At 45.6% G+C, this 25,608-nt stretch overlaps 1 protein-coding gene across 1 annotated transcript in view; it reads left to right on the forward strand.

Moving 5' to 3' along the window:
- TGM3 (transglutaminase 3) overlaps positions 1-24,263 on the forward strand; it is a 44,445-nt gene extending 20,182 nt beyond the window's left edge. The window contains exons 6-13 of the mRNA XM_043980843.1: positions 193-370; positions 1,183-1,318; positions 8,820-8,923; positions 11,397-11,639; positions 15,195-15,506; positions 18,381-18,538; positions 22,366-22,499; positions 24,116-24,263. Coding sequence (XP_043836778.1) covers positions 193-370; positions 1,183-1,318; positions 8,820-8,923; positions 11,397-11,639; positions 15,195-15,506; positions 18,381-18,538; positions 22,366-22,499; positions 24,116-24,263 — 1,413 coding nt within the window. The remainder of the gene's footprint in view (positions 1-192; positions 371-1,182; positions 1,319-8,819; positions 8,924-11,396; positions 11,640-15,194; positions 15,507-18,380; positions 18,539-22,365; positions 22,500-24,115) is intronic.
- Positions 24,264-25,608: the final 1,345 nt, after the last annotated feature.

The following is a 25,608-nucleotide window of genomic DNA, read 5'->3' on the forward strand; positions in this document are numbered from 1 at the left end:
AGGCCCAAAAAGTCACCCTGTGAGTTAAGAGCACCCAGGTCTCTTGACTCCCAAGCCACTGCTTTCCTCTACACCATGGTGAGCTCTTCTCCTCCTCAACTGCAACTTCTTCCTCTTTTCATCCACTCTCCACACATTGCCTCCTTTCCTCCTCTCCACCTGTGGAGCTGACTAGACACAGGTGTTTTTCAGATCAATGGCAATGATGACAATGGTGTGCTATCTGGGAACTGGAGTGGTGATTACACTGGTGGCAAGGACCCTCGGAACTGGAATGGCAGTGTGGAGATCCTGAAGGAATGGAAGAAAAATCGTTTCCAGCCTGTCCGCTTTGGCCAGTGTTGGGTCTTTGCTGGGACCCTGAATACAGGTACACTGGGGGAAATGCATCCTGCATGGGTCATCCCAAAATAGTGAACTCACTCCTGAAAGCTTGTCCCAGACTCCCATCCCCTAATTAAGGGTCAGGAGTCTAGGGTTCCAGTTCTGACTTTGCTCTCTCTGTGAACTTAACATCACTGAGACTCAGTAGAATGGGCATAATCATATTGTACCATCTGCCCACCAGGGTTGTGAGTTCAATGCTCTAAGAGCCTTAAACTGCTACATAAATGTAAGTTATTATTATCATCCTCTTATTACCTGTGGAAAGGGTGAAAATAACAGACTTATCCAAGGAATGATATAACTAAATGTGGAGAGAATCACCTGGTTGGCCACACCAAGGCAACACTCAATAATCCTCTGCTAGGGTATAGAGAGGTTGTGACCTCCCTATAACAGTGAAAATGCAGATCCTTGAAGCATAGAGGTTAGAAGTAAATGGTTCTTTAAGGCTTACAAAGTGCCTTCCCCACAGCATCCCTATGCCCCATTTTAGAGATGAGGGAGCTCTGGTTCAGAGAACTGAGCCTAGCTGCCAATGGCTACATAGCCAATAAGTATCAGTCAGGCCCTGTATTCAAACCCAGATCTCCTGACTCCAGGTGAGTACATCAATCTCTGCCCTACCCCACAAACCCACCCCATAAGTTCATTGTGAGGAAATGCTTCCGTACATGGTAAAATGCTATATAAATGGAGGTTGTCACCACCACCACCACCACCACCACCACCACCATCCTCCTCCTCCTCCTTCTCCTCCTCCTCCTCTAAGCTGTCTCCCTGGTTTTTGACTTCCAGTGCTTCGGTGTTTGGGGATTCCTGCCCGGGTGATCACCAACTTTAATTCAGCCCATGACACAGACCGTAACCTGACCATCGATGTCTACTATGACTCTCTAGGAAACCCGTTAGACAAAGGCAGTGACAGCATCTGGTAAGCACCTGTCCTTCCCTCTCATCTCCTTGTTTGTATTGTTCCTCAGAGACTCAGCTCTAAACATGGGAGGGAGGGGGAAGCCTTAGAGAAGTGCAAGGAGGAGAAATGTAGACCTTTGACGATAGACAGACTGATGGATGGCACATCGAAAATAGAACCATTCTGACATATTTCAGTGTATGATCTGATAGAATGGAGCACATAATGTAGTGTTTTCTTAATAGGTTACCTGGGGGCAGCTAGGTGGTACAGTGGATAAAGCACTGGCCCTGGATTCAGGAGAACCTGAGTTCAAATCCAGCCTCAGACACTTGACACTTACTAGCTGTGTGACCCTGGGCAAGTCACCTAACCCTCATTGCCCCACAAAAAAAAATTAAATTAAAAAAACAAACAGGTTACCCAGAAAACTCACTACCACAATGATTGCCCACTCATTGGAATCAAGCCTAATAAAAAGAAAAATATATTTTGGAAATCTTTCTTTGTGCAGTTTTAAAATCATAAAGACTTTGGGCTAGAAGAGTTCTTAGAACTTAGAAGTGGAAGCCACCTTAGAAAATAAAATCTCAGAGTTGAAAGGGACCTCAGAGCCAAGAATTTTTAAATTGGTAGGACCTTGGAACACTTCTAACTTATGAGGAACACAGAATAGAGGGGGTTAAAGCTGGAAGATTTCTTAGAGATATTGAACCTAGACCTCTCAGTCTACTCAGGAAAAACTTGAGGCCCACAGATCTTGTCATTCACTCAAGATTCAGCTAGCAATGTGGCAGAACCAAACCTAGAACCCAGACCGCCTGGGTTCCAGTGCTCTGCAGAATTTTGCACTGATTTGCACCGGATTCATTTTAAGTGCCTTGAGAGGTCTTTGGGGAATGCAATGGAAAGATCTGTGCAGAATTCCCCATCACTCCCCCAACCACCACACCTGACTAGCCAGCCCACTTAGACAGGCCAGCAAAGCAGATGTGGCCCCTGACTTTGCATCAGCCTTGTAGGAGGCCAGAGCTCATGTCCTGGTGTTCTTTCAGAAGCCACCTGAATGTCCCTGAGTGCCCTTGTCAGAATCCGTGTGAATGCTACACAGAAAGCTGTGGAATCTTTTCCCTACCCCCATTCTCTTATTTGGCAAGGGGTAGTAGTAGGAAAGATCAGAACACACGGGTCCATCCTAATTGTGCCCTTAACTGGCTCTGTGCCCCTGGCAAGTCATTTCCCCTCTGGAGTTCAGTTTCCTCCTTGTAACTTGGGAGGAACAGATCAAATGATCATCTTAAAGTCACCTTAAAATTCTGATTCTCTGGATGTCTCTCTCCACCTTTTTTACCTATAGCTGCCTCTCCCTAGGAAGCCACACCCTCTTTTACTTAATCCCCACACTAACTGGGGAAATAAAGCCTGGAGCCATTTAGGTTGGGTATATAACAACCTGTCTTTGCAAGAATTTATAGCACAATAATGTGCTATTCGTGTTTAGATGGAATCCTGTGAAGAACAGGCAATAAATAATCTTGATTGTATCCTAAACTATATTAAAGCAACTCTGGTTTTGGTCAGAATCCATCTGGCATCACATTTTAGAAAGTTCATCAACCAGCTGGAACAGGTCTAGAGGAAAGTAGCCAGGATGAGGAGGGGCCTCAGAATCATGACATGGACTAATGCCTACTGTTTATATAGTACTTACTATGAAGCAGGCACTGTGCTAAGTGCTTTACAGTCATCATCTCATTTGATCCTCAGGGAGGTAGGTGCTATTATTATCATCCCCATTTTATAGATGAGGAAACTGAGGCAGATGGGTTAGGTGACTTGTGTAGGATCATATGAAGGCAGTTTTTAACTCAGCTCTTCCCAAATCCAGGCCCAGGTGCTCTATCCACTGTGCCACCTGGCTGCCCCTAAATGTGAGAATCAGTTGAAGGAATCTGGGGTATTTAGCCTAGAGAAGAGAAGTCTTGGGTGGGGACATAATTGTTGTCTTCGGCTGTCTGACACTGTCATGGGAATGAGGAAGCCGGCTGATTTCTCAGGTGACTCTAAAAGGCAGAATTAGAACTAATGAGGAGATGTTTCTGGGTTTCAGATTTTGGCTCAGTATAATAAGAATTCACTATTCCAAAAACAAACAGAACTGTCTAACAAGGGAATAAGCTGATTTGTTAGGTAAGCTAATAATACTTAAGTAAGCTATAATACCTTTTGGTATTTTGGATTCGTGATCAGGTAGGAGTTAGATACCCCAAATTCCCATTCACCTCTTAAGATGCTGTGATTCAATAAAACCCAAAGATCATGTAATTTTCTGATCCATTGTTGTACAAGATTCCCCCCTTCCTCCATTAGTAGATATTACCTCAAGAACCTACAGACCCATGCCCAATAAGTTGTAGTCACAGGCTGTCACTGGCCCTCTCCCAGTTTTCCCCGGTTGGCACTGGTGGCATCTGATCATAGTGCTGATAGGGAAGGAGTATCACCCCCTCTTTAGCCAAATTCACTGATACAGTTTGCTGAACTGTATTCCAAGCAAGGTGACCAGCATAGGACAGACTGGTCCACATCATGTGATGCCAAAATGGTCAGAATACCCCATTCTGGCCTCCCTTTGGGAGGGTACCCTATTGTGTCCATCCTGCTGGTCAGGTCAGAAGGAAGAAATACTGAGCAAAGACAAGTGTCATTGCTTCAAATGAAACTTTAGTATTCCTCAAAAGACTTTTCTTAAGTTTGAACCTTCCTTCTTCCCCACCCAACAGCCAAGTCAGAAAATACAACAACCTCAACATACCCAAACAAATCAGAGCCAATTTTTGTTTTGTTTTGTTTTGTTTTTTGGCGGGGCGATGGGGGTTAAGTTACTTGCCCAGGGTCACACAGCTAGTAAGTGTCAAGTGTCTGAGGCCGGATTTGAACTCAGGTACTCCTGAATCCAGGGCCAGCGCTTTAACCACTGCGCCATCTAGCTGCCCCCGCCAATTTTTTTTTTTTAATTGTGAGGGAACTAGGAAATATGTTTGTCCAAGGTGGGGGAATCCTAGTAGTGGAAAAATACTTGGCTGAGTGAGGAGCCCACTTATCCCTGTATGACCTTGAGCAACTTTGCCTTTCTCTATTTGTAAAATGAGCTGCAGTTAGACTAAATGATCCCTTAGGGACCTTCCAGCCTTAAGAGTCCTCAAATATGGGGCAGCAGCTCCCGGGTTAAATTTCATTTTCAGCCCACCAGGTTCATCCCATAGCTTGACACCAGATGGCAGAGAGAGTCTTCAGCACTGTGTCTCCTTCCCCAGAGCTAGAGGGCTTTTCTGTGGCTCCTTTATCTGCTGAAGTAAATGAAGCCTCAGGCCCAGCCCAGTCCATGAGCACAACCAATGCATCTGAAACAGCCAGGTAGTGGCTGCGGTTAATTTTAAACTTGACATTTCCGTTATAGGCATGTGTCTTTGCTTACATTTCATTTGTCTCTGAGTAATCTTGGTTTTCTAAATCCACAAACTGGATGACATATTTCCTGTGTTGAAGGAGCCCTTTGGAAGCCTAGACCTGTGCTCATTGGGGCAGGGTTGGGGCCCATTCAGAGGATCATAGATTCAGAGCTGAAAGGGGTCTCAGAGGTCATCTGTCTAACCCCCTCATCTGAGGTGAAGTGACTTTCTCAAGGTCACCCCAGTCATTTATAAGAGAGCATGGACTTGAACCCAGGTCTGCTGACTCTGAACCCCGTATTGTTTCTCTTTTGTCCTGTACCCCTTAAATGTTTCCCCTGGTACTGAGCACCTGAGGAAAAAATCCTTTTTTCTTAGACTTATAGGATCATAGAGCATCAAACTCAGAAGGCAACTGAAAGGCTATTTATCCTAACTCTCATCTTTCTCCCCCATCTCCTCCTGATCTAATAGTAAAATATTCCCAAGGTTTATGTTATTCCTGATAATCCCAAGGCTTATGTTATTCCAGATAACACCAACATAATCATAAACAACAAGCCTTTTTTTTTTTTAACACCTACCGTATGTATTGGGTGATGGAAAGTTGGAGGACATTGGGTATGTTGAAGTTAGAAAGAAAACCAATACACACCCTGCCCTTAAGGCACTTACAGGCCAATTATAAAAATGCAGCTTATGAGGACTGGTAGAAGTAGTGAGTGCACCAGATCACACCATGCTGCACCACCTGATGCCTGAGAAGAGAGAAGGGGCAGGAATGGCCTACTTGAGGCAGACTGGGCAAGTATCTCACACCTTTGACCCCTCATCAGCCAGTCACCTCGGCTATCTTCTGTGCCCAGCTTTATACTTTAAAGGATGAATACTTACCTCCCCTGGACTTTCTCAAAGCCCTACTTCCCAGAGAACATGTTCCTATGCGTCTGTCAGTCCAACGGAGGCTACCGACCTGGAAGAGATTCCCCTCCCCCAAGACAGAATGCTGTCTGGCACCTTTCGGGAAAGAGAAATTTAGGAAATTGGTTCATGACCTAAGAGACCATTAGTTCAATCATTAGGTCATCAACCATAAAATATTGACCGTTGGACCCTTAGAACATTGACTGTCATATCTGGAAAGGACCTTGGATTATGTAGTCTTTCCCTATCATTCATTGTACAGAAGAGGAAACTGAGGCCCAGAGAAATAAAATGACTTGCTTATTGTACTATAGAGAAATGGTTTTATATCTTCGGGTTTGGAATGATCAAAATTTGCTTGCTATGACTTTCCCGTAAACTTTCCCCACAAATGTTCCCCACCCTGACTTCTTACTATTTCCGTAGTCACAGAACTTGTGAAACAGGAATTGCTTTCTGTTACTGCTCCCTGAGATAAGAATTTACTTATTGGAGCCAGTCTGGGATAGTAATGGAATATGTAACTGAGAAACAGAACCCTAACTAGTTGTATGACCTTAGACAAGTCACTTCACCCCTCTAGGTCTTGACTGGATTAGATCACCTCTGAGCTCACTTCCAGTCCTAGCATTTTATGTTCCTCGATTCATACCTGTTCTGCTTTTTTGTTTTCTATATTCTAATATTTTGTATTCTTAGGTCCTTCCAACTCTAGTTTCTGTGAGTTCTATGAGCCCAAAGGAGGAAGGCATATGCCAAGAACAGTCTGAGTTCTCCCAGCATATTACTTTATTTCTTCTCATGGATAACAGAGAAGGAATTGCTACCTGTTAACTCAATCTCAACATTTTCTTTTCAGGTCAAGACGCTTAATAGCTAAAGCCAATGGCTTCTTCTCAGTCCTCATCTTTCTTGACCTCTTAGCAGCATTAGACACTGTTGACCATCCCCTGGGTGGTCCCTGGGTTTTTGTGACACTGTTTTCTTCTGATTCTCTTCCTATCTATCTGAATATTCCTTCTGGGTCTCCTTTGATGGTTCCTCATTCAAGTTCAGCCCCTAATTGTGAGTGGCCCTCTAGGGTCTGATCTGGGGCCTCTTCTTTCCCTATATTCTGCTCTTTGGGTGATCTCATTGGTTTCCATTGGTTCAATGATCATCCCCAACTCACATGGCCAGCCTACCTCCCAGGAATGTTGTGAGGATAAAGTTAGATACTATTTGCAAAGCCCCTTAAAACTACATAAAGTATTATGATGTCTAAAATGCACTCTCTCCTCATTTCTGCCTCTTAGAATGCCTGACTTCTTTTAAGGCTTAGCTCAAATGTTGCCACCTACACCAGACCTTTCCTGGCCCCCACACCCATCATTAAGGGCCCCTCATCCTCCTTTATATTTCCTTACTTGTATACATGTTGTATTCCCCCAGTAGAATGTAAACTCCCAGAGGGCAAAGACTAGCTTCACTTGTATGGCTGTATTCTTTTGACATCCTAGCAAAGCAGCTGACACATGGTAAATGTTGAACAAACGTTTGTTGAATGAAGATCCTTATGGATAAATACCCATTTGGAAAAGCAGCTTGTCCCAAGGGCTTGATCCCAACTACCAGGCTGGAGACGGGTCTCTAAGTCAATTCAATGAATGTTTATGAGTGTTTGCTATGTGCACAACACTGCTCTAGGTCATAGGTATACAAAAGCAAAAAGAAAAAAAAATGCCTATATGCACAGACCTTGCATCACACTAGGAAGCTGCAGCACCTACACAGGTAAATACAAAATAATTCCGGAAGGAGAGTGTTCTAATGGGGGTGGGGAGAGAATTTGGGGAAGCTCTAAGAACAGTCCCTTGTCCCTCCAGTATAAAACAGTTCTCTTGTGAATATTCAAATTGCAGAATTTGTAACAGAGGGTCTCCTGGCCCTAGCTAAACCCACAGGGAGGAGGAATTTGTAATGTCAGATTCTGATAGAATGCAGTGACTGAGTTCTGATTGTGGATAGAAACATTACCTGCTTGACTCTAGGGAAATCATTTAACTTGACTGGGCCTCAGTTTCTTCATCTGTAAAATGAGGGAGTTGGCCTCTGAGGTCCCTTTCAGATCTGTGATCCTGTGATCAAGCCTAATCTCCAAGAAGCCTTTTCCCTGAACATCCCAAACCATAAGGGCTCTCTCCCTTCCCTGAACCCCTGTGATGTTTATTGTCTTGGGGAGAGTTGACATATAGTCTCTTGAACTGTATGGCTATTTTTGTACATGTCTATTCTATTAAAAGTCTTCATTGGGGGCAGCTAGGTGGCGCAGTGGATAGAGCACCGGCCCTGGATTCAAGAGTACCTGAGTTCAAATCCGGCCTCAGACACTTGACACTTACTAGCTGTGTGACCCTGGGCAAGTCACTTAACCCCCACTGCCCCGCAAAAAAAAAAAAAAAAAAAGTCTTCATCAACTCTGCTAATAAGAGTAGTCACTTAACATTTGTGTGGTACTTTTCAAAAGTGATTTCACATCCATTAACTCATTCAGTCCTCACAACATTCCTGTAAGGAAAGCTGGGCAGATATCATTATCCCCATTTTACAGATGAGGAACCTGAGACTCAGAAAAGGGAATCAAACTTGCCCAAGGTTATGCAGATAATAAGTGAAGGAGGAAGAAATTGAACCTTCCTGCTACATCCAGTGCTCTAGATCACACTCCCTGGGGGCAGAAACTATATATCTTTGTCTTCCCTTCTGACTATGCAGAGCCTAGAACTTTGTGTCAAGCTCTCTGAATGTTGCTTGGCTGAATGAAATTATTCTGCATTGTAGATCTGGGAATTGAGCAGAAATGGATAGAGCTACTGTGAGGTTCCAGATCAGCTCACGCTCTTTCTAGCTTTGGATCCCACTGTAGTGGAATCACAGGATCTCAGGGGGACTTCAGAGGCCATCTAGGTTAAGGAAAAGGCCCTCAAGTGATCAGACTTGCTTTGTGTCATGGGAGAAATACCTCCTTTTCAAGTTCATGTGGTAAATAACTGCTGCTTAAATAACTCTTCTACAACACCTTTTTTCTCTATCTGTAAAACAAGAGAATTGGACCAGCTCACCTAACCCTAATGATCTAAGTTAACTATGATTCGGTTATTCAGGAACTTCCATGTCTGGAATGAAGCCTGGTTTGTTCGAACTGACTTGAACCAAGCATATAATGGATGGCAAGTGTTGGATGCAACTCCACAGGAGAGGAGTCAAGGTAACCTAGTAAAACTAAGTTGGGGGGCAGCTAGGTGGCGCAGTGGATAGAGCACCGGCCCTGGAGTCAGGAGGACCTGAGTTCAAATCCGGCCTCAGACACTTAATACTTACTAGCTGTGTGACCCTGGGCAAGTCACTTAACCCCAATTGCCTCACTAAAAAAAAAAAAAAAAAAAACTAAGTTGGTCTGACTTTCTCTTGGTTCTTGGTTTGGCTGTGGTTCACCTAAATCATTATTTCTTCAACTAAAGAAGAAAAATGGGGAGGATGGTACAGATAATACCAAAGTTATTTTAATTTGTCTTTGAGATTATATTTTCCCTAACAAATTTAGCCCCCTTATTCTGTTTGGTTTTGACTGATAATCAAATGGATTTATATTCTCTGACTCCATACCATTTAAAGGAGGGAAGGTAGCTGCCCAGAGGCATACTACAGGTATCAGGAAGCCATCCTGGTATTTAATATCTGCCAGGGAGAAGCTTCCTAAAACACTGCTCTCAATATTTCATTCCCTGCCCAAAACCTTTCATTGGCTCCCTTCTTCCCTCAGGATCAAGTCTGAACTTCACAAACCAGCCTCAGGACCTGTATCCCAACTTCACCCCCCATTTCTGTCAAACTCAGATCCTCTGTCACAGGGTGACCATCATATCATCCCAAATACAAGCGTGTCTTCTGTTCTTCTGTTTCCATGTCTTTTCTCTGTGTCTGAAATGCCTCGACCCCTTCTCTCTGTAAATCTAGATTCTACCCATCTTTCAAGTTGCTGCTTAAGTCTCACCTGTGGCATGAAGCCTACACACACTGCCACTGCCCTCATTGATCTCTCCTTCCCATTTTTGAACTCAGAAGATCATCACATTTTTATCATTAGGAAAGAATTTGGGGGCAGCTAGGTGGTGCAGTGGATAAAGCACTGGCCTTGGATTCAGGAGTACCTGAGTTCAAATCCAGCCTCAGACACTTGACAGTTACTAGCTGTGTGACTCTGGGCAAGTCACTTAATGCTCATTACCCCACCAAAAAACAAAACAAAACAAAAAACAAAAAAGAAAAGAATTCATTAGTTAACTAGTCCAACCCTGTCTATAACAGCCCTGATGACAAGTCATTCAGCCTTAACTTAAATACCTCCAGCAATGGAAAGTTCACTGCCTTCCAAAGCTGCCGGTTCTTTGGTCTTAAAAGATCTGATTATAAAGAAATTCCTCTTTACATAGATTCAAATGGGTTATTATTTTTTTTTAACTAGTCATTGGGCCCTGATCACACAGAGCTTGGTGTGACTCATCATTTCTTGTTGTTGTGAGGCTTGTGTCCCTACTAGACAATGAGCTCCAGGAGGTCAGGGCTCATGCCTTCCCCTTTCATATTCTCCACAGGGCTAAGGCACTCAGCAATTCCACAAAATAGAGATCATTTGCTTTTCATAAGATCCTAAGACTTTAAATTGGAAGGGACTTTGCGGGGCAGCTAGGTGGCACAGTGGATAAAACACTGGCTCTGGATTCAAGAGGACCTAAGTTCAAATTCAGCCTCAGACACTTGACACTTACTAGCTGTGTGACCCTAGGCAAGTCACTTACTGGCCAGAAAAAAAAGGGAAGGAACTTTGGACATCATGTCATCCAAGCCCCTCATTTGGCATTTAAGGAAACAGAGGCTCAGAAAGGTGACATGAGTTAGCCAAACTTACACAAGTAGTAAGTAAGAGATCTAGGATCTGAACTCAAGTCTTCGACAGCAAGTCTGTTGCTGTTTCAGTTACAGACTTACCTGGCCCAGAAACAAATGCTTTGTCTCAGCTTTGACCTTTCCTGATATTAAAGGATTCCACTGAAAAAATATTTCCTAAGAAATGGCAAGTTGGGGCAGAAGAAGATACAAAATTCAGATGGGATGTATTCCCTGCCCTCAATCTCCTGATCCCTTGGTGCTTTAACAACAAGATTTCTAGCTTTAGATTATAATCTGTCTGTCCCGTGCATCATTCTTTGATACAGCCCTGAAGGCCCACCCAAATTAATGATCCTTCTGCTAGCTCTGGTACATCTTAACTAAGAATTGGGGCATGTGCTCATCAAAGGGAAGAGGCCTTGAGGAGCAGGGCCTGCCGGGCCTTACTTTGAGTGCCGCAGCACCGTGGCAAATCTAAGAACAGAGAGCATCATCCTTGTCCCCGAGGAGCTTCCCAGTCTTGATCTAACAATCCTGGGAAGCTGATGACAAGAACTCAGTGAGTGGTACAGACAGTATAATCTATGGGAGGTGAGATGAGGTGTTCAAGGAAGACTTCATGGAGGAGGAAGACTTGATCTGGTTCTTGAGGGACAAATGGGATTTGGAGAGGCAGAGGAGAAAAAGGAAGGACATAGATGTGATCAGAGGCCCTTCTTGGGGTGGAGGGAATGGCGCCGGGCTGGGGGTGTCTGGGCTGCATCTTTATGTTCTGATTCCTTTCGCCCTAGGAGTGTTCCAGTGTGGTCCTGCTTCTGTCATTGCTGTCCGGGAAGGTGATGTGAACCTGGATTTTGATATGCCCTTTGTGTTTTCGGAAGTGAACGCTGACCAGGTCACCTGGATTATGGGCCCTGGTGACAACAAGAGGCAAACTTCCTCTAAAACCAGTTCTGTGGGCAGATTCATCAGTACAAAGGCCGTGGGCAGCAATTCCCGCATGGATGTCACAGACAGATACAAATATGCTGAAGGTGAGGGCCCTGGGCCAGAGATGATGACTGTCATACCTGGGAAGAGGGCCATCCACCTCATGCCCTATGATTCTGAATGTACAGGATTTGCTCTCTCTCTTCTTCACTCATTTAACAAATATGTATAGGCATCTGCTCTGAGTGACTTCCATGTTTGATGAGTATGACACGATCTCTGTCCTCATCACGCTTGCTGGCGAGCGGAGATAGAAGCCATGTCTGTAAGTGATTCTCTTAGGGACAGTGAAGTAAGTGTCAGCAAGGTATAAAGTATCATGAAAGCAGCAATCAGGGAGATCAGGAAGAGGTGGTCTTGAAGAGCAAAGATGAGGCATTCTGGCTTATGGATCAATGAAAGCAAAAGCATCCATAAGAAGGTGAGAACAAGGGGCAGCTAGGTGGCGCAGTGGATAGAGCACCAGCCCTGGATTCAGGAGGACCTGAGTTTAAATCTGGCCTCAGACACTTGATACTTACTAGCTGTGTGACCCTGGGCAAGTCACTTAACCCCAATTGCCTCACCAAAAAAAAAAAATTTAAAGGTGAGAACAAGTTGTCAGTTTGGAAGGTAACAATGGGGCAGAAAGGGCGACTGAAGCCAGGAGGCAGATGCCCTCAAGTGCCAGGATTGTGTTTAGGTTGTGTCTTGTAGGCAGTAGGGAGCCGTTTACTTTTCAGCAGTGAAGTGACAAGATCTGAACAACCTCCCCAAAAGGGGGGACTCGTCTCTAAAGAAGGCTGCAGTGTCTACAAACACCAGTTACTGAGAAGTAAGCAAGGAAAGTAAGGAAGAAAAATAATGCCCATTTAGGCCCTGGCTGTCTCCTTGAGATAACAGTGACCATGTTTGGTCATCTTTGTCATCATACCTAGCAGAGAGCTCAGTCCCCAGCAGACCTGAGGAATGGTCTCCAAAGTGGGTAAGTTATAGCACTGGCATCGCAGAACGGTGCCTGAACTAATCTGTGTTGAATCCTAGACTACAGTCTGTGTCAGAGCAGGAAGGAATCTTAAAGCAAAGGATGGGGAAGAGCCCTTAGGACACAGAACATCAAAAGGACCTCAGAGGTGGATAGAGCACCAGCCCTGGAGTCAGGAGTACCTGAGTTCAAACCCAGCCTCAGACACTTAACACTTACTAGCTATCTGACCCTGGGCAAGTCACTTAACCCCAATTGCCTCACTAAAAAAAAAAAAAAGAAAAGAAAAAGGAACAAAGAATATTCTTGCTGGGAGATACCTTAGACTGTAGAATATAAAAATGTAACTGAAGACATAGAACACAGAATGTCAGAACTTGAGGGAATGCAGAATATACCTTAGAACATTCGACTAAAAGGAACCTTAGAGATGTAAGAGTCCAACTTTTGAATTTCACAGATGCGAAAACTGAGACCCAGGGAGGTGGTGACTTGCCTAAGGTCACCCAAAGCTAGGTCTCTCGCTTGCTAGGTATCTGCTCTTTATTAACCCCTTTTGTCTTTCTTTCCCTCCTTTCTCTTCTCTTTCTAAGACTGCTTTGGGCCTATCCGCACTCCCTGCCAGCCTAGCTTATCTTTACAGGTCACACCCAAAGTGTCTGAGGATTAAACACAGTGGTTTTTATTCTGCCTCTCTCCTGCCCAGCTCCAGATAACCCCAGCCTTGTACAGTTGCTCCCACCCCTAACACACACTGATTCAAAATGTAGACAAGAGCATGCAGTGAAAAAACAGTGGACTAGCAGTCAGGTGGCCTGGGGTCTAGTCCTGGCTCTGCCATCAGCTCCCTGCATCACTTTAGATCATCTCTTCTCACCAGACCTCAGTTTCTTCATCTATAAAATGGGAGGGTAGGAGTCGACAACCGGTCAGGTCCCTTTCAGAGCTAACATCATCTATTCGAAGGTCCCTTCCAGCTCTGGCATTCTCTGTGTGTTATGGTTCTTCTGTAGGAAATAGTTATGGGCAGGATCAGTGCCAGGAAGAAGATTCCTTTGCATACAGATACTGCCTACTCCATCCCCACCAACAATCCTGACCACATCAGCTTTATGTCACCAAGGATAGAGACTGTCACCAGCCCAAAGTCACCAAGAGATTCCCTCTGAAAGTGTCTAAGAGTACAGAATGAAAACAGTTCTCAGAGAATAAATGTCCCATGCATCCTGAAGTGGTAGACTTGAGGGTGTGACCCATTGCAAGCTAATGTCATGTTAATGCAAAAGGCCTAGAATATAAAGTCAGACTAGAAGAGATGAATTATTTAACAAATATATGACAACTTATTGTAACAGGCACTTTATAAAGTGTAGTTACAAAGGGAAGCAATTGTATGTACATTCTCCTATACAATATCTTATTTTTGTCTCACAAGAGCCCTATGATGTAGGCAAGTATTATTAACCCCATTTAACAGATGGGAACACTGAAAGTCAAAAATGTGAAATGACTTACCCAGGGTCACACAAATCATTGACAGATCCAGAACCTGGCTGTTGGTCCACCGTTTTTACCCCCTCTGCATCTTTGATTGGCTACTTCCATCCCCTTATTGGACCCTTTAAGGGGGAGAATGACCCAGTGGCATCTAGGTGACCTAACCTGGGTTCTAGGCTCTGCCCCAGCCCCTGCGTGACATGAAGCCGAGTCATTTGACCAGGCAGCCTCAATTTCCTCACCTAATGACGCTAACTTCGCCCTAAGGAGTAGCTCATAAAAGTAGTTGCTAAGCATTTTGCATAACAGAAATGCTAAAGACTGAAAACAGGAGTGGGAAGTCCAGATCCTTGGGCAAACCCCAGCAACTGACCTTCTTAGCCTCAGCCCCAGCGGGGGCCCCTTCTGCAGACAGCTTGGGCACAAAAGTAGTTACCAGCTTAGTTCTTGGCCCCAGGTACTCAGCCTGAAGCTCAACTAAAGAATGAGAAGAAGCCAAGAGGAGCCAAGACTGCAAGGACCTGGCTGCTCTGGTAATCTGATTGACTGTTCTTCTCCCTTGAGAGAGGGAGCTAAACCCTCCTGGGGCCAACATGGATTGGAGGCAGGGACAAGAATTCCATCTCCCTTCTTTCCATTGAGATGTCTTATTTTGTATAGCAATGAAAGGGGGTTTTACATTAGCTCACAGTCACAGTTACAACCTAAAATATAGACTGTGAGAACTGGAATGGCCCTTAGACCATAGAATGTCAAGCCTGGAATTGTCCTGAGACTGTAAGTTCCTTAAGAATAGCATATGTCTTGTATTGATGGTTATATTCCCAGTGCCTAGCCCAGTGCCTTCTAGTAGATAGTTCAGAAATATTTATGGAATTGAAACAAGTAAAATTTAAAATCTTAAAACTGAAGGGAACCTAAGCAGACATTGTCCAGGAGTCTAACTTCCCTGTTTTACCAGTGAGGATGCTGAGACCTAAGGAGGGGAAGCCACTTGCCCAAAGTCACCGAGCAAGTCAGTAGCCAAGGCGGGACTAGACTGCCAATCTCGCAAGCTTGGTGCTCTTGCCACTATTCTAACATCCCCGCCAAACCCCTAAGACTCCCTCCAACACTTTGTCCATCCCCCTTTGCCCAGGTTCCAAAGAGGAGAGGGAGGTGTTCAAGAAGGCTCTGGAAAAAATGAAGCCCAGTTCTGGGGCTTTCGGCCCCACAGCAGCTGGGGCAGGAAGCGGAGGAGGGAAGCCACCCAGCATCTCTGGGAAGTTCAGGGTCATCGGCGGTCTGGAAGTAGGGAAGGAGGTCAACCTGGGCCTGCAGCTCAAAAACCTGACTGAAGACTGGAAGACTGTCACGGTGAACATGACAGCCTGGACCATTGTGTACAACGGCACTCTGGTACATGAGGTGTGGAAGGACTCCATTACAGTTTCTCTGGACCCTCAAGAAGGTAATTTGTGAGCTCTTTCCTTAATGATTCCCTCTTATACCCTAACTTACAGTTGACAGAATGCTCCCGTGCACATTATCTCAGGGTGTATTATGTACAGCCTTACAAAGGAGGTAGGCCCTGCAGAGATGGCCACCCCACTGCACAAGTACCAAGCCTGAGGCTCAGAGGAAGCAAGGGACTTGCTCAAAGTCACTGAGTTAATATTGTTATAAAGAACATAGGAGTGGTGTCCCTCTGAATGGAATGGAAGGTCCCTGACAGCAGGGACTGTTTCACTTTTGTCTTTACATCCCCTAGACCTAGAACAATATCTAGCACTTAGTAGGCGCTTAATAAAGGTTTATTGAATGTTTATGGATTCCACGCCGCTGTGTAGAAAATAATTAGAGCTGGCCCAAGTAGTGCATAATACAAGTCAAGAAGAGACCCCAAAGGGTCCAGAATAGTCAGATGAGTACAGATGGAGAGAGGGGACAATCACTGAAGGGCAAGATCATGAGAGAGACAGAGAGAGACAGAGGCAGAGAGACAGAGACATGCAGAGAGAGACAGACACAGAGACAGAGAAAGAGACAGAGAGAAACATAGACAGAGAGCCAGAGAAAGAGACAGAGAGACACAGAGAGACATAGAGACACAGAGACAGAGAGACAGAGAAAGACAGAAAGAGAGACAGAGAAAGAAACAGAGAGAGACATAGACAGACAGACAGAGACATAGAGCCAGAGAAGGAGACAGAGACAGAGACAAAGAGACAGAGACATAGAAAGAGAGGCAGAGACAGAGAGAGACAGAGACAAAGAGAGACAGAGGGAGAGACATAGAGACAGAGAGAAACACAGAGAGACACAGAGAGAGACACACACACAGAGAAACAGAGAGAGACAAAAAGAGAGATATATTGTCTTCTGTTAGAGTTTGAGCATCTTAAAAATCAGACTGTCTTACTTTTCTCTTGATGCTCCCAGCATATAACAGAGCACTTTGCACATAGTAATCACTTAATAGATGTTTTATACATTCATAGATAGAACATTTATTATGCACTTACTATGTGCTAGGCACTGTGCTAAGCTCTAGGGATACAACCACAAACAAGCAGAACAATGCCTGCCCTCCATGTGGGCCAGCTCTCAAGAGCCATTTGTTCAGTTTTCCATGTGATCATTCATGGCAAGTGTTACAAAGCAGGACTTGGGTTATTTTCTTTTTTTGTCTAGATTTAACAAAGTGATGGTGTAAGTGTTAAAAATTCAGATTAAACCGCTGGTTGTTAAACTATTAGCAGCTTGCCCTTATCTGGGCCCAGCAAAGTCAGGCAAAAACCAACCTATCAGCGCTGAGATACCATGGGCAGAATCCAGGTCCCTGGTGGGAAGAGGTCATGGTGGTTCAAGAAGCGACTGGGGCAGGCCGGGAAGTGGGCATAAGTGCTTTGAGGTTCTCAGATGAAAGGTTTTCTCAAAGTTGGGGTGTATCTTGCAGGGCAATCCCAGAGCTCCAGGGGCCTCTGCCAAACTGGAACTACAACTTTTCCTCTTCCCTGGGTTCTGGTTGGGAAGAAACCCTAACAGCAGCCCTTCCCTTATACCTTCTCCCAGGGGCAGAACATCATAATAATAACAAAAACATAGTGTTTTAAGGTTTTAAAAAATGACATTTTCCCGACAACAACTCTGTGAGGTAGAGAGTACATTTTACAAGCTGGGAAACTGAAGTTCAGAGCTCTCATCTCATCCTCACAACAACCCAGGGACATGGGTGTTTTTATTATCCCCAATTTACAAATGAGGAAGTACTTGGAGTAAGGGTCATGGGCCAGACTGCTCCCCACAAAAGTCTGACCCTGGCAGAGACTCAGCAGCATCTTTACCACCTGGCTGGGGAGGGGAAAAGGAGAAAGAGGAAAGGAAGACACCTGAGCTTTCTCCTGTGGGAGGGAAGGAAACAAAGTATAAAGCCAAGAGGACTGGACTGTGACCCAGTACACTTGGGTTTGAGGTTGGTCTCTGCCATTGAATTACTATGTAACCACAAGCATTTTTTCTCTCTCTGAGGCTGTTTCCTCATCAGTAAAATGGAAATAACAACTCCAGCACTGCCTACCTCACAGGGTTGTTGTGACAATCAAATGCAGTAATGTATGTGAAGCATCTTGGGACCATAAAGCGATACCTACAACTGTGCCCCTGGCATTATCCAGGCGGATTGAACGCCCCAGAGTCCCCCCTGTAAAGGAGGAGGGTGAAGAGCACAGACCCACATCCATCCTAAGGCCAGTAGGCAGGTGTGAGGCTCTGAAACCAATGCAGAAACTGCTGGTTTAGGCTCCCCATGTCCCCTTAACCTGGCACCCTCAGAGTTTGCTTTGAGTGTGAGCTATGCCATCCTGGCTCATGTGAGTTTTCCTGTTTAACTCAAACGTAGCCTGTGGCTCCAGCCACTCTCTGTGATTCTGGGGAGTGAAGGTAGGAAAGAGAGCATGACTCACAAGTTAGGCAACCCTCCAGGTCCAGACATGCCTGGGCCCTTGGGACTTAAATGCCCTTCATTCTTCTCTAGGAAAGAGAGGGAACAGCAGTGCCAGAGTTCTTGAAAACTCTCCCTTATGTGAGTCTGGTCTCCTAGGAGTTTGCTCAACATTTTTATTGTGGATGTTCCATCCAAATAACAGGGCAGCCATTAGCACCAGGTGTGTGGCTATCCCAACATCCACAGGAAAGAAGGTATTTTTTTTTGTCAGTGATTAACTAAGAGGGAAGTCACCCAAGTATTGACTAGAGAACATTTGCCTGGAGTAGGCCAGCTTCACATTCACCTCATAAGAAAACCCACACTGGCCCACACTCAGTCTTGAAATTCTCCTTCCAGAGATGGAGTATCCACTGAGGCTCACATACGCTCAATACAAAAACTTCTTGACAGCAGACAACATGATCCGCATCACCGCTGTGTGTAAAGTTACAGATGAGGCCCAGGTCGTGGTAGAAAGAGATGTCATCTTGGACAACCCTGCCATCACTCTGGAGGTAGAAAGATGCACTATGGGCTAGGGATGTGGGGGTGGAAAGGGCAGAGACCCTGTGAATAAGGGTTAAGGGTGAGGGGACCCTCACCAACACATATACACTCATTACTTTGGAATTAGGACAGCCGCATCTTGAGGATGCTGAAAGGATTGCCTTATCCACAATCCCTCAGTTCTTTCAAAGAAGATCCTTCCTAAATACACAGAGCCAGGGAGCTTGGTGCAGATATGACTCCTACCTAGAACCTGCTAATGTCTCTGCCCAGGGCCTTGTACCAGACTATACTCATCCTCCTGCACAAGGCCTGCTGGCATCCCCTCCCCCTCAGGGGCTGGCCATGTGGAGGCTTGCTGGCCCACTAGAGGCTCTGAGATTGTCTCCTTTCCAAGTTCAGTCTAAAGGAGTCCTCATTCTGATGGAGGATCCTCTGGCTTGAACTGGAGTTTCCTCTCCGAGGACCTTACCTATTCTCCCCAACCCATCTATCTCACCAACTACTTCTAGTATAAAAGAGCTATTAAAATGGTAGCACTGAGCAGAGTCCCAGGGCCTGGGTTTGAAATCCAGTTCTGCTCCACACTACCTGTGTGACCTTGGAGAAGTCACAACCCCCCAGGGCTCCCGTTTCCTCCCCTGGAAAATGAGGGGGTTTAGTCAGAGGGCAGCTGAGGCCCCTTCCGGCCCCAGATCTGTGGTACCCTGAGCCGCTTCCTTAGCTGTCAAATGAAAAGATTGGATTAGATGGGCCCTAAGCTCCTTCCAGTTCTAAATCGCCTATGTTCTTATTCTGTAAGTTCTTCACCCCTATGTGAGGCTCTGCACTCATTGTGCATGGCTATTAAAATACATCATTAAGTATGGATTAACGACATCCGTTATCTTCTTGGATCCTCGGTCTTATAAGGTAGCAAGGCATGTTCCCCCCCCCCCCCTTACAAATGAATCTGAAAATGAGGAAAGTGAGGAAGCCGCATCCTCTGGAGAGTCACCTTTTGGGCAGTGGCAGCACTGGGCCTTGAACCCAGTTTGCATGACTCCCAGAGGGCCCCTCCCTGTCCTCTCCAGAGAACAGGGAGGCATAGTTCTCAAGGCCCTGCCTCTGGAGTCTGACAGCGGCTGCAGAGGAGGGGCGTCTGGGGCCCATCTCTCCACTGCCACTATCTGCAATTGAGCCTGGCAGCCAGCAGGGACTGTAGATCAGGGCTCTGTCTGCGGCAGCCCCTGAAGGCCCACCTCCACCAGGAGGGACTCCAGCCTCAGAGGAAAGGAAGAGATGAGGCAGGAGCAGGGAGAACTGGAAACAAAGGAAGCTGGATTTCATGAGGCACAGAAGCCTGTGCGCAGCCTCAGGTCTGAGGCCAGCATCCTTCCCGCTGCCTCCTGAACCCCTGAGAACCCTTCCCCACATCTTAGCAGTCCGTGTGTGATGTCGTACAGAGGACTCCCCTCTAAGCACGGATGGCTTTAGGAGAAGAGCCTGATGGGGAACAAGCAGACTGCCTGTGGCCCACACTCATGAGCATGTCTGTTTCAGAGAAGTATTACCGGGATTAAAGTCATGCAGGGTGGCCCCTCCGCTTCACCAGTGAGGTTTAGTACCAGAGAAATGAAGTGTCTCACCCAGAGTCATCCAGGGAGCAAGTCAGTGAGATGGGATTTGAAGTCTGCTCCTCAGGCTCCACATACTGTTTTTCACTGTGCCACCCCCGATGTTCTCCAAAAGCAAACTGTTTGTCCCAAGAATGTTGTCATTGTATCGTTCCCCTTTGATTGGGATGGCCCTGCTCAGCCAACCCCCAGGGCTATGAGGAAGGTAGAGCCCTTCTCCTCCGCAGCCAGAGTCTCACTCCAGAACCCTGCACAGCTTCCTGGAAGAGATCTGTAAGCACTGCAGGCAGTTTGGCCTGACCGTCCACCCTGTAGGAACCAAGTGAAGAAAGAAGGCCTTTTGTCCAGATTAGGACGCGGAGCTGCATGGCTGACCGATAGCACTTGTCCTTTGGTGTGAATAGCTTAGATGGGCAGCGCAGCTGAACATTCAGGCAGGCCCCGTGTCGAACAAAATAGGAAAGTAGGAAATTGGGGGAAATTGCAAAGCTCTTTTAATGACTCCAAACTTCTCCCATAAACAAAGGCCCATCAGGGGCAACTAGGTGGCGCAGTGGATAAAGCACTGGCCTTGAATTCAGGAGTACCTGAGTTCAAATCCGGCCTCAGACACCTGACACTTACTAGCTGTGTGACCCTGGGCAAGTCACTTAACCCTCATTGCCCCACAAAAAAAAAAAAAAAAAGCCCATCTTTTTAATCCCAGCCATCTCTAGGGTGGTTGTCTGGTAGCGCAACAGGGACCGCCACAGTCTCTGAAGGATTTTTAAAATGACGATCCCGCAGTGAGCAGTAGAGGAGCACACAGAGGGTGGGAGGGGTGTGTAAGCTGGCTGTGACCCAGGATAAATAAGGAAACGTCACATAAAAGCCAGAGGGAAGGATGGGACTGAAAAAAGGTCCAATAAAAATGTATAGTTAGGTAGAGAGAGTGAGGAATAAGCCTCTGTACTCCATTATTAACAACCAGATGTCAGGAGAAATTGAGGGAGGCCCTGCATGTTGGGAGATCTCTCTGGAGAACTGAGAGGGCATGGACGTGAATGCCTGGCATACTCAGACACTGACGGCTTAGATTGGCAGCGGCATTGAGATCACTGGTCCATTCAAATAGTTTAAACTCACACATTATGCTCAGAGATCATCATTGTCACCATCATTATTGCAAAATAATATCAGCGGATTTCCAATTTTTTTGAGTCAACATTGAAATGTTTTTCCCAAAGTCAAATTGGGAAAGGAAGTGGAGCCCAGTGGAAGGAACCTTACCTAGGAACCAAGTATCCTGAGTTCTTTTCCTGGCTCTGTCACTGTCTCCAGGTGACCTTGGAGAAGTCAGTTCTCCTCTCTGGGCCTCAGTTTCCTCATCTATAAAAAAGAAGGGGTTGGTCTAACTCAGTAGTATCAAACTCAAATAGAAACAGGACCACTAAACCATTCATGAAGATCCCAGAGGCCTGCATATGACTCAGAAACCTCATATTAACATTATCAAGCTTGTGTTGTATTTTAAAATGTATTTGTTAGGGGCAGCTAGGTGGCACAGTGGATAGAGCAGTGGATAGATCGGCCCTGGAGTCAGGAGTACCTGAGTTCAAATCTGGCCTCAGACACTTAACACTTACTAGCTGTGTGACCCTGGGCAAGTCACTTAACCCCAATTGCCTCACTAAAAAAAAAAAAAATTTTTTTTAAATGTATTTGTTAAATATTACCCAATTGGGGGCAGCTAGGTGGCACAGTGGATAAAGCACCGGCCTTGGATTCAGGAGTACCTGAGTTCAAATCTGGCCTCAGACACTTGACACTTACTAGCTGTGTGACCTTAGACAAGTCACTTAATCCCCATTGCCCTGCCAAAAAAAAAAATCATATATATATATATAAAACCCAATTGTTATTAAATTATTCCCAGTCATATGTGCATCTGTTTTGGCAACACTCTAAGGTGTTGCCCCAGGGCCTCACTATTTGATGTCTCTGGTCTGGATGACCCCTAAGAGCCCTTCTTGCTCTAAATCCTGAGTTTCTAAATCTGTGAGTCAATATCAGAACTGCAATTGAAAGCCCGGGTTCCTGATTCCCAATCATTTCCCCAACACTCCAATGCATTTTACACCATCCACTCCCCACTGCCTTCTAGGTCAGGTACGGAGGAGCAGGGACTGCTGGGGCTAGGGAGACAATGTCATAATGTAATCTCCATCTTTTCTTCACAGTTGCTGGACCAGGCCAGAGTGAAGACGCCTGTAAATGTGAGGGTTCTGTTTGCCAACCCTCTGGATGAACCAGTGGATAATTGTGTGCTCACAGTGGAAGGCAGTGGTCTCATGCGGGGCAACCTCAAGATTAGGTGAGTTTGGGGGGCCTCAGCCCTAGGCTGGGACTAGTATGATTAGATCTAATGTAATTGGGGAGCCCTTGTAGTGCCCAAGGCTCAGATATAGTGCCATTCCTAGAGTGTGGCAAATTGGAGTCTGTTCTATACCCCTTCTCCCATCTCTACCCTATCCTTGCCAGTTGCTACATGGACTAAGAGGATACCTGTGGGGCAAAGGTGGGAGAGAGGACAAGAAAGTAACAGCGTCTGATGGGTACTCATGAAGGCCTGAGGTCCAAACACATAAATAAACACAGAAGGGGGCAGCTAGGTGGTGCAGTGGATAGAGCGCCGGCCCTGGATTCAGGAGTACCTGAGTTCAAGTCTGGCCTCAGACACTTAACACTTACTAGCTGTGTGACCCTGGGCAAGTCACTTAACCCCAATTGCCTCACTAAAAAAAAAAAATAAAAAATAATATATATATATATATATATATATATATATATATATATATATATATATATATATATAAATAAATAAATAAACACAGAAAGTTCTCCAGAGGACAGGGTCCCATGAAATCCAAAGCTATGTTGCAATTTGACCTATGACCTTAGACAAATTACTTATTTTTTCTGGTACTCAGTTTCTGCCTCTAAAGAATGTGGGCCTGGGGGCAGCTAGATGGCGCAGTGGATAAAGCACTGGCCCTGGATTCAGGAGTACCTGAGTTCAAAGCTGGCCTCAGACACTTGACGCTTACTAGCTGTGTGACCCTAGGCAAGTCACTTAACCCCCATTGCCCTGCCAAAAAAAAAATAATAATAATGTGGGCCTATATGATATCATATCTATTTATCTATAGATATAGATAGATATAGATATAGATATATAGTGATATGATAATCTCCATGTTACCTTTAAGTTCTAAAATGGTATGACTAAATAGAAACTTTGATGCCATTAGTCCCCTCATAGGACTAGGTATTTTGGCTTCAGGGATGACTGGAAGAAGAGGGCCCTGTAATGGGTCACAGGCTAATTCTTAGTGTGGGACTTCTGTGCAGAGCAGTTAGATTTCTTCTGCCTCACCCCAATGGGCACACACAGCACCAGAGGGGAGGGAGGCTTCAGCTCAGTACATGAAAGATTTCCAAACATTCTTAGCAATGAAATGGATGGTCCCAAAAAGCAGCAAGTTCCTCATCTCTGGAGGGTTTTTTGTTTGTTTTCCCAAAAGCGGAAGAAATTCATGTAATTAGTGAGGGTTTGGACCAGGTGACTTCTGAGATCCTTCCAGCTCTAAATAAGTGACGCGGGAGGCTCTCTGCAGGGGTGTCCCCCCGGGTATCACCAACTCTCAAGCCACAGGAACTTAAATCATAGAATATAAAACATCAGAATTGGAAGGAACCTCAGAGACCACATACTCGAGTTAGGAAGAAAAATGAGGCTCATAGAGATGAAGTGACTTGTCCAAGGTCACATGGCTACAATGGCAGAGTTAAGACCAGAATCCAAGTCTCCTGATTTTTTAGCTGTGCTCTCTCTTCATACAGCACTGTTTGGGGGACATGAGATTGGGGTGGCTAGTTCCCTTTTCTCCTGATCTCTCATCATGCTTTTTGCTTCTCTCTTCCCTTCAGGGTGCCATCCCTACGTCCTAAGGAACGCTCCAACTTCAAGTTTGAGATCACCCCCCTCAGAAGTGGCACCAAACAGCTACTCATTGATTTCTCCTGCAGCAAGTTCCCAGCAATCAAGGCCTTCCTGTCTGTCGATGTGACCGAATGAGGAGGTTGGAGCTATCTGTGGTCCACCTCCCCTCCTGCCTGGATAGATTAGGGTCAAGGGCTTCTTGAAGTAGCCATGTCACTCAGCCAGGGCTGTTCTGCCTGGGAAGCCCACCCAAGACCCAGGCTACTCAAACACCTTTGTCAAGTCCCCTTCTCAATGCCTCTCTCTCTCTCTCTCTCTCTCTCTCTCTCTCTCTCTCTCTCTCTCTCTCTCTCTCTCTCTCATGCATACTCATAAATACAATTGCACATTCTTTCTCCAATATACACCCTTTCTCATTCACACACACACACACACACACACACACACACACACACACACACACCTCAAGTGGTGTCTGCAATGGATGCACCTACTTTACTTTTGCACATTCCCCAGCAGGTAATTCCTCTTCAGGCCACTGCTGCCTCCTCTGCTTCTCCTCTAAGCCCCTCCTGTCTTGCATTTGCACTCTACTTGACCGTTGAACTTTCAGAGTAGAAATAATAATAGTCCCCCCTAGTTTTGATACTGTGCCTTACAACTTCCCAAGCTGCTTACAAGTCTTACAGTTTACAAAGGGCTTTCACATCCATTGTGTCTCATTGGATGCTTTCAGCAACCCCATGAGGGTAACAAGGTAGGGATTTTTATCCCCTTTTTACAGATAGAGAAATTGAGAATCAGAAAGATTAAGCACTTGCCTGGGATCACACGGCTAGTTGGTGGCAGAAGCAGGATCCAAGCCCAAATCTGTACATCTGAAGTCGAGGGCTCATTCCCCTGTATCTTTCCCCTCCCTGTCTTGGAAGAAGAGGATGTTTGGACTGTTTGCCAGCTTGAGATGAGTGTTTATGCCATCCCTGCTTCTACCTCCGGCTTGAGGGTGTGGAGGCTATGACCCGCCATGAGATACAGCTCCATCCATTGAACAATGGTAATAATAAAAATGTTATAGAACAGAGATGTTAAAGGACTCCCCGTTCTCATGCCTTCTGAGGAAGCAGCTTCTCATAACCTCCTCCGTTACCGAGCTTGGGCAGAGTCAAAGAAGCCCAGAGATCCATCCCCACTGGCTGCCCCCACACTCCAGGTGTCTCAGATTTCTGTGAATCTGCTTGGTGGGTTGTAGCCTCCTGCCTGAAGAAGGCCTTAGAACATGGGAAGTAAGAGCTGGAAGAGACCTTAGAACATAGAGTGTCATTGCTTGGAGACCTTAGAGATGATCTAGCACAACCTCCCCATTTTGGGAAATAGGTCTAGGGAGTAGAAGTGTCTTTTGTGGCAGAGTCAAGAATAGATCCCGAATCTCTAGTCTCTTGACACAGTGTTCTTTCCACTGAAGGAAGGAATCAACGGGGAG

The sequence above is a fragment of the Dromiciops gliroides genome, chromosome 2 (assembly GCF_019393635.1).
Source record: "Dromiciops gliroides isolate mDroGli1 chromosome 2, mDroGli1.pri, whole genome shotgun sequence".
Taxonomy (NCBI): Eukaryota; Metazoa; Chordata; class Mammalia; order Microbiotheria; family Microbiotheriidae; genus Dromiciops; species Dromiciops gliroides.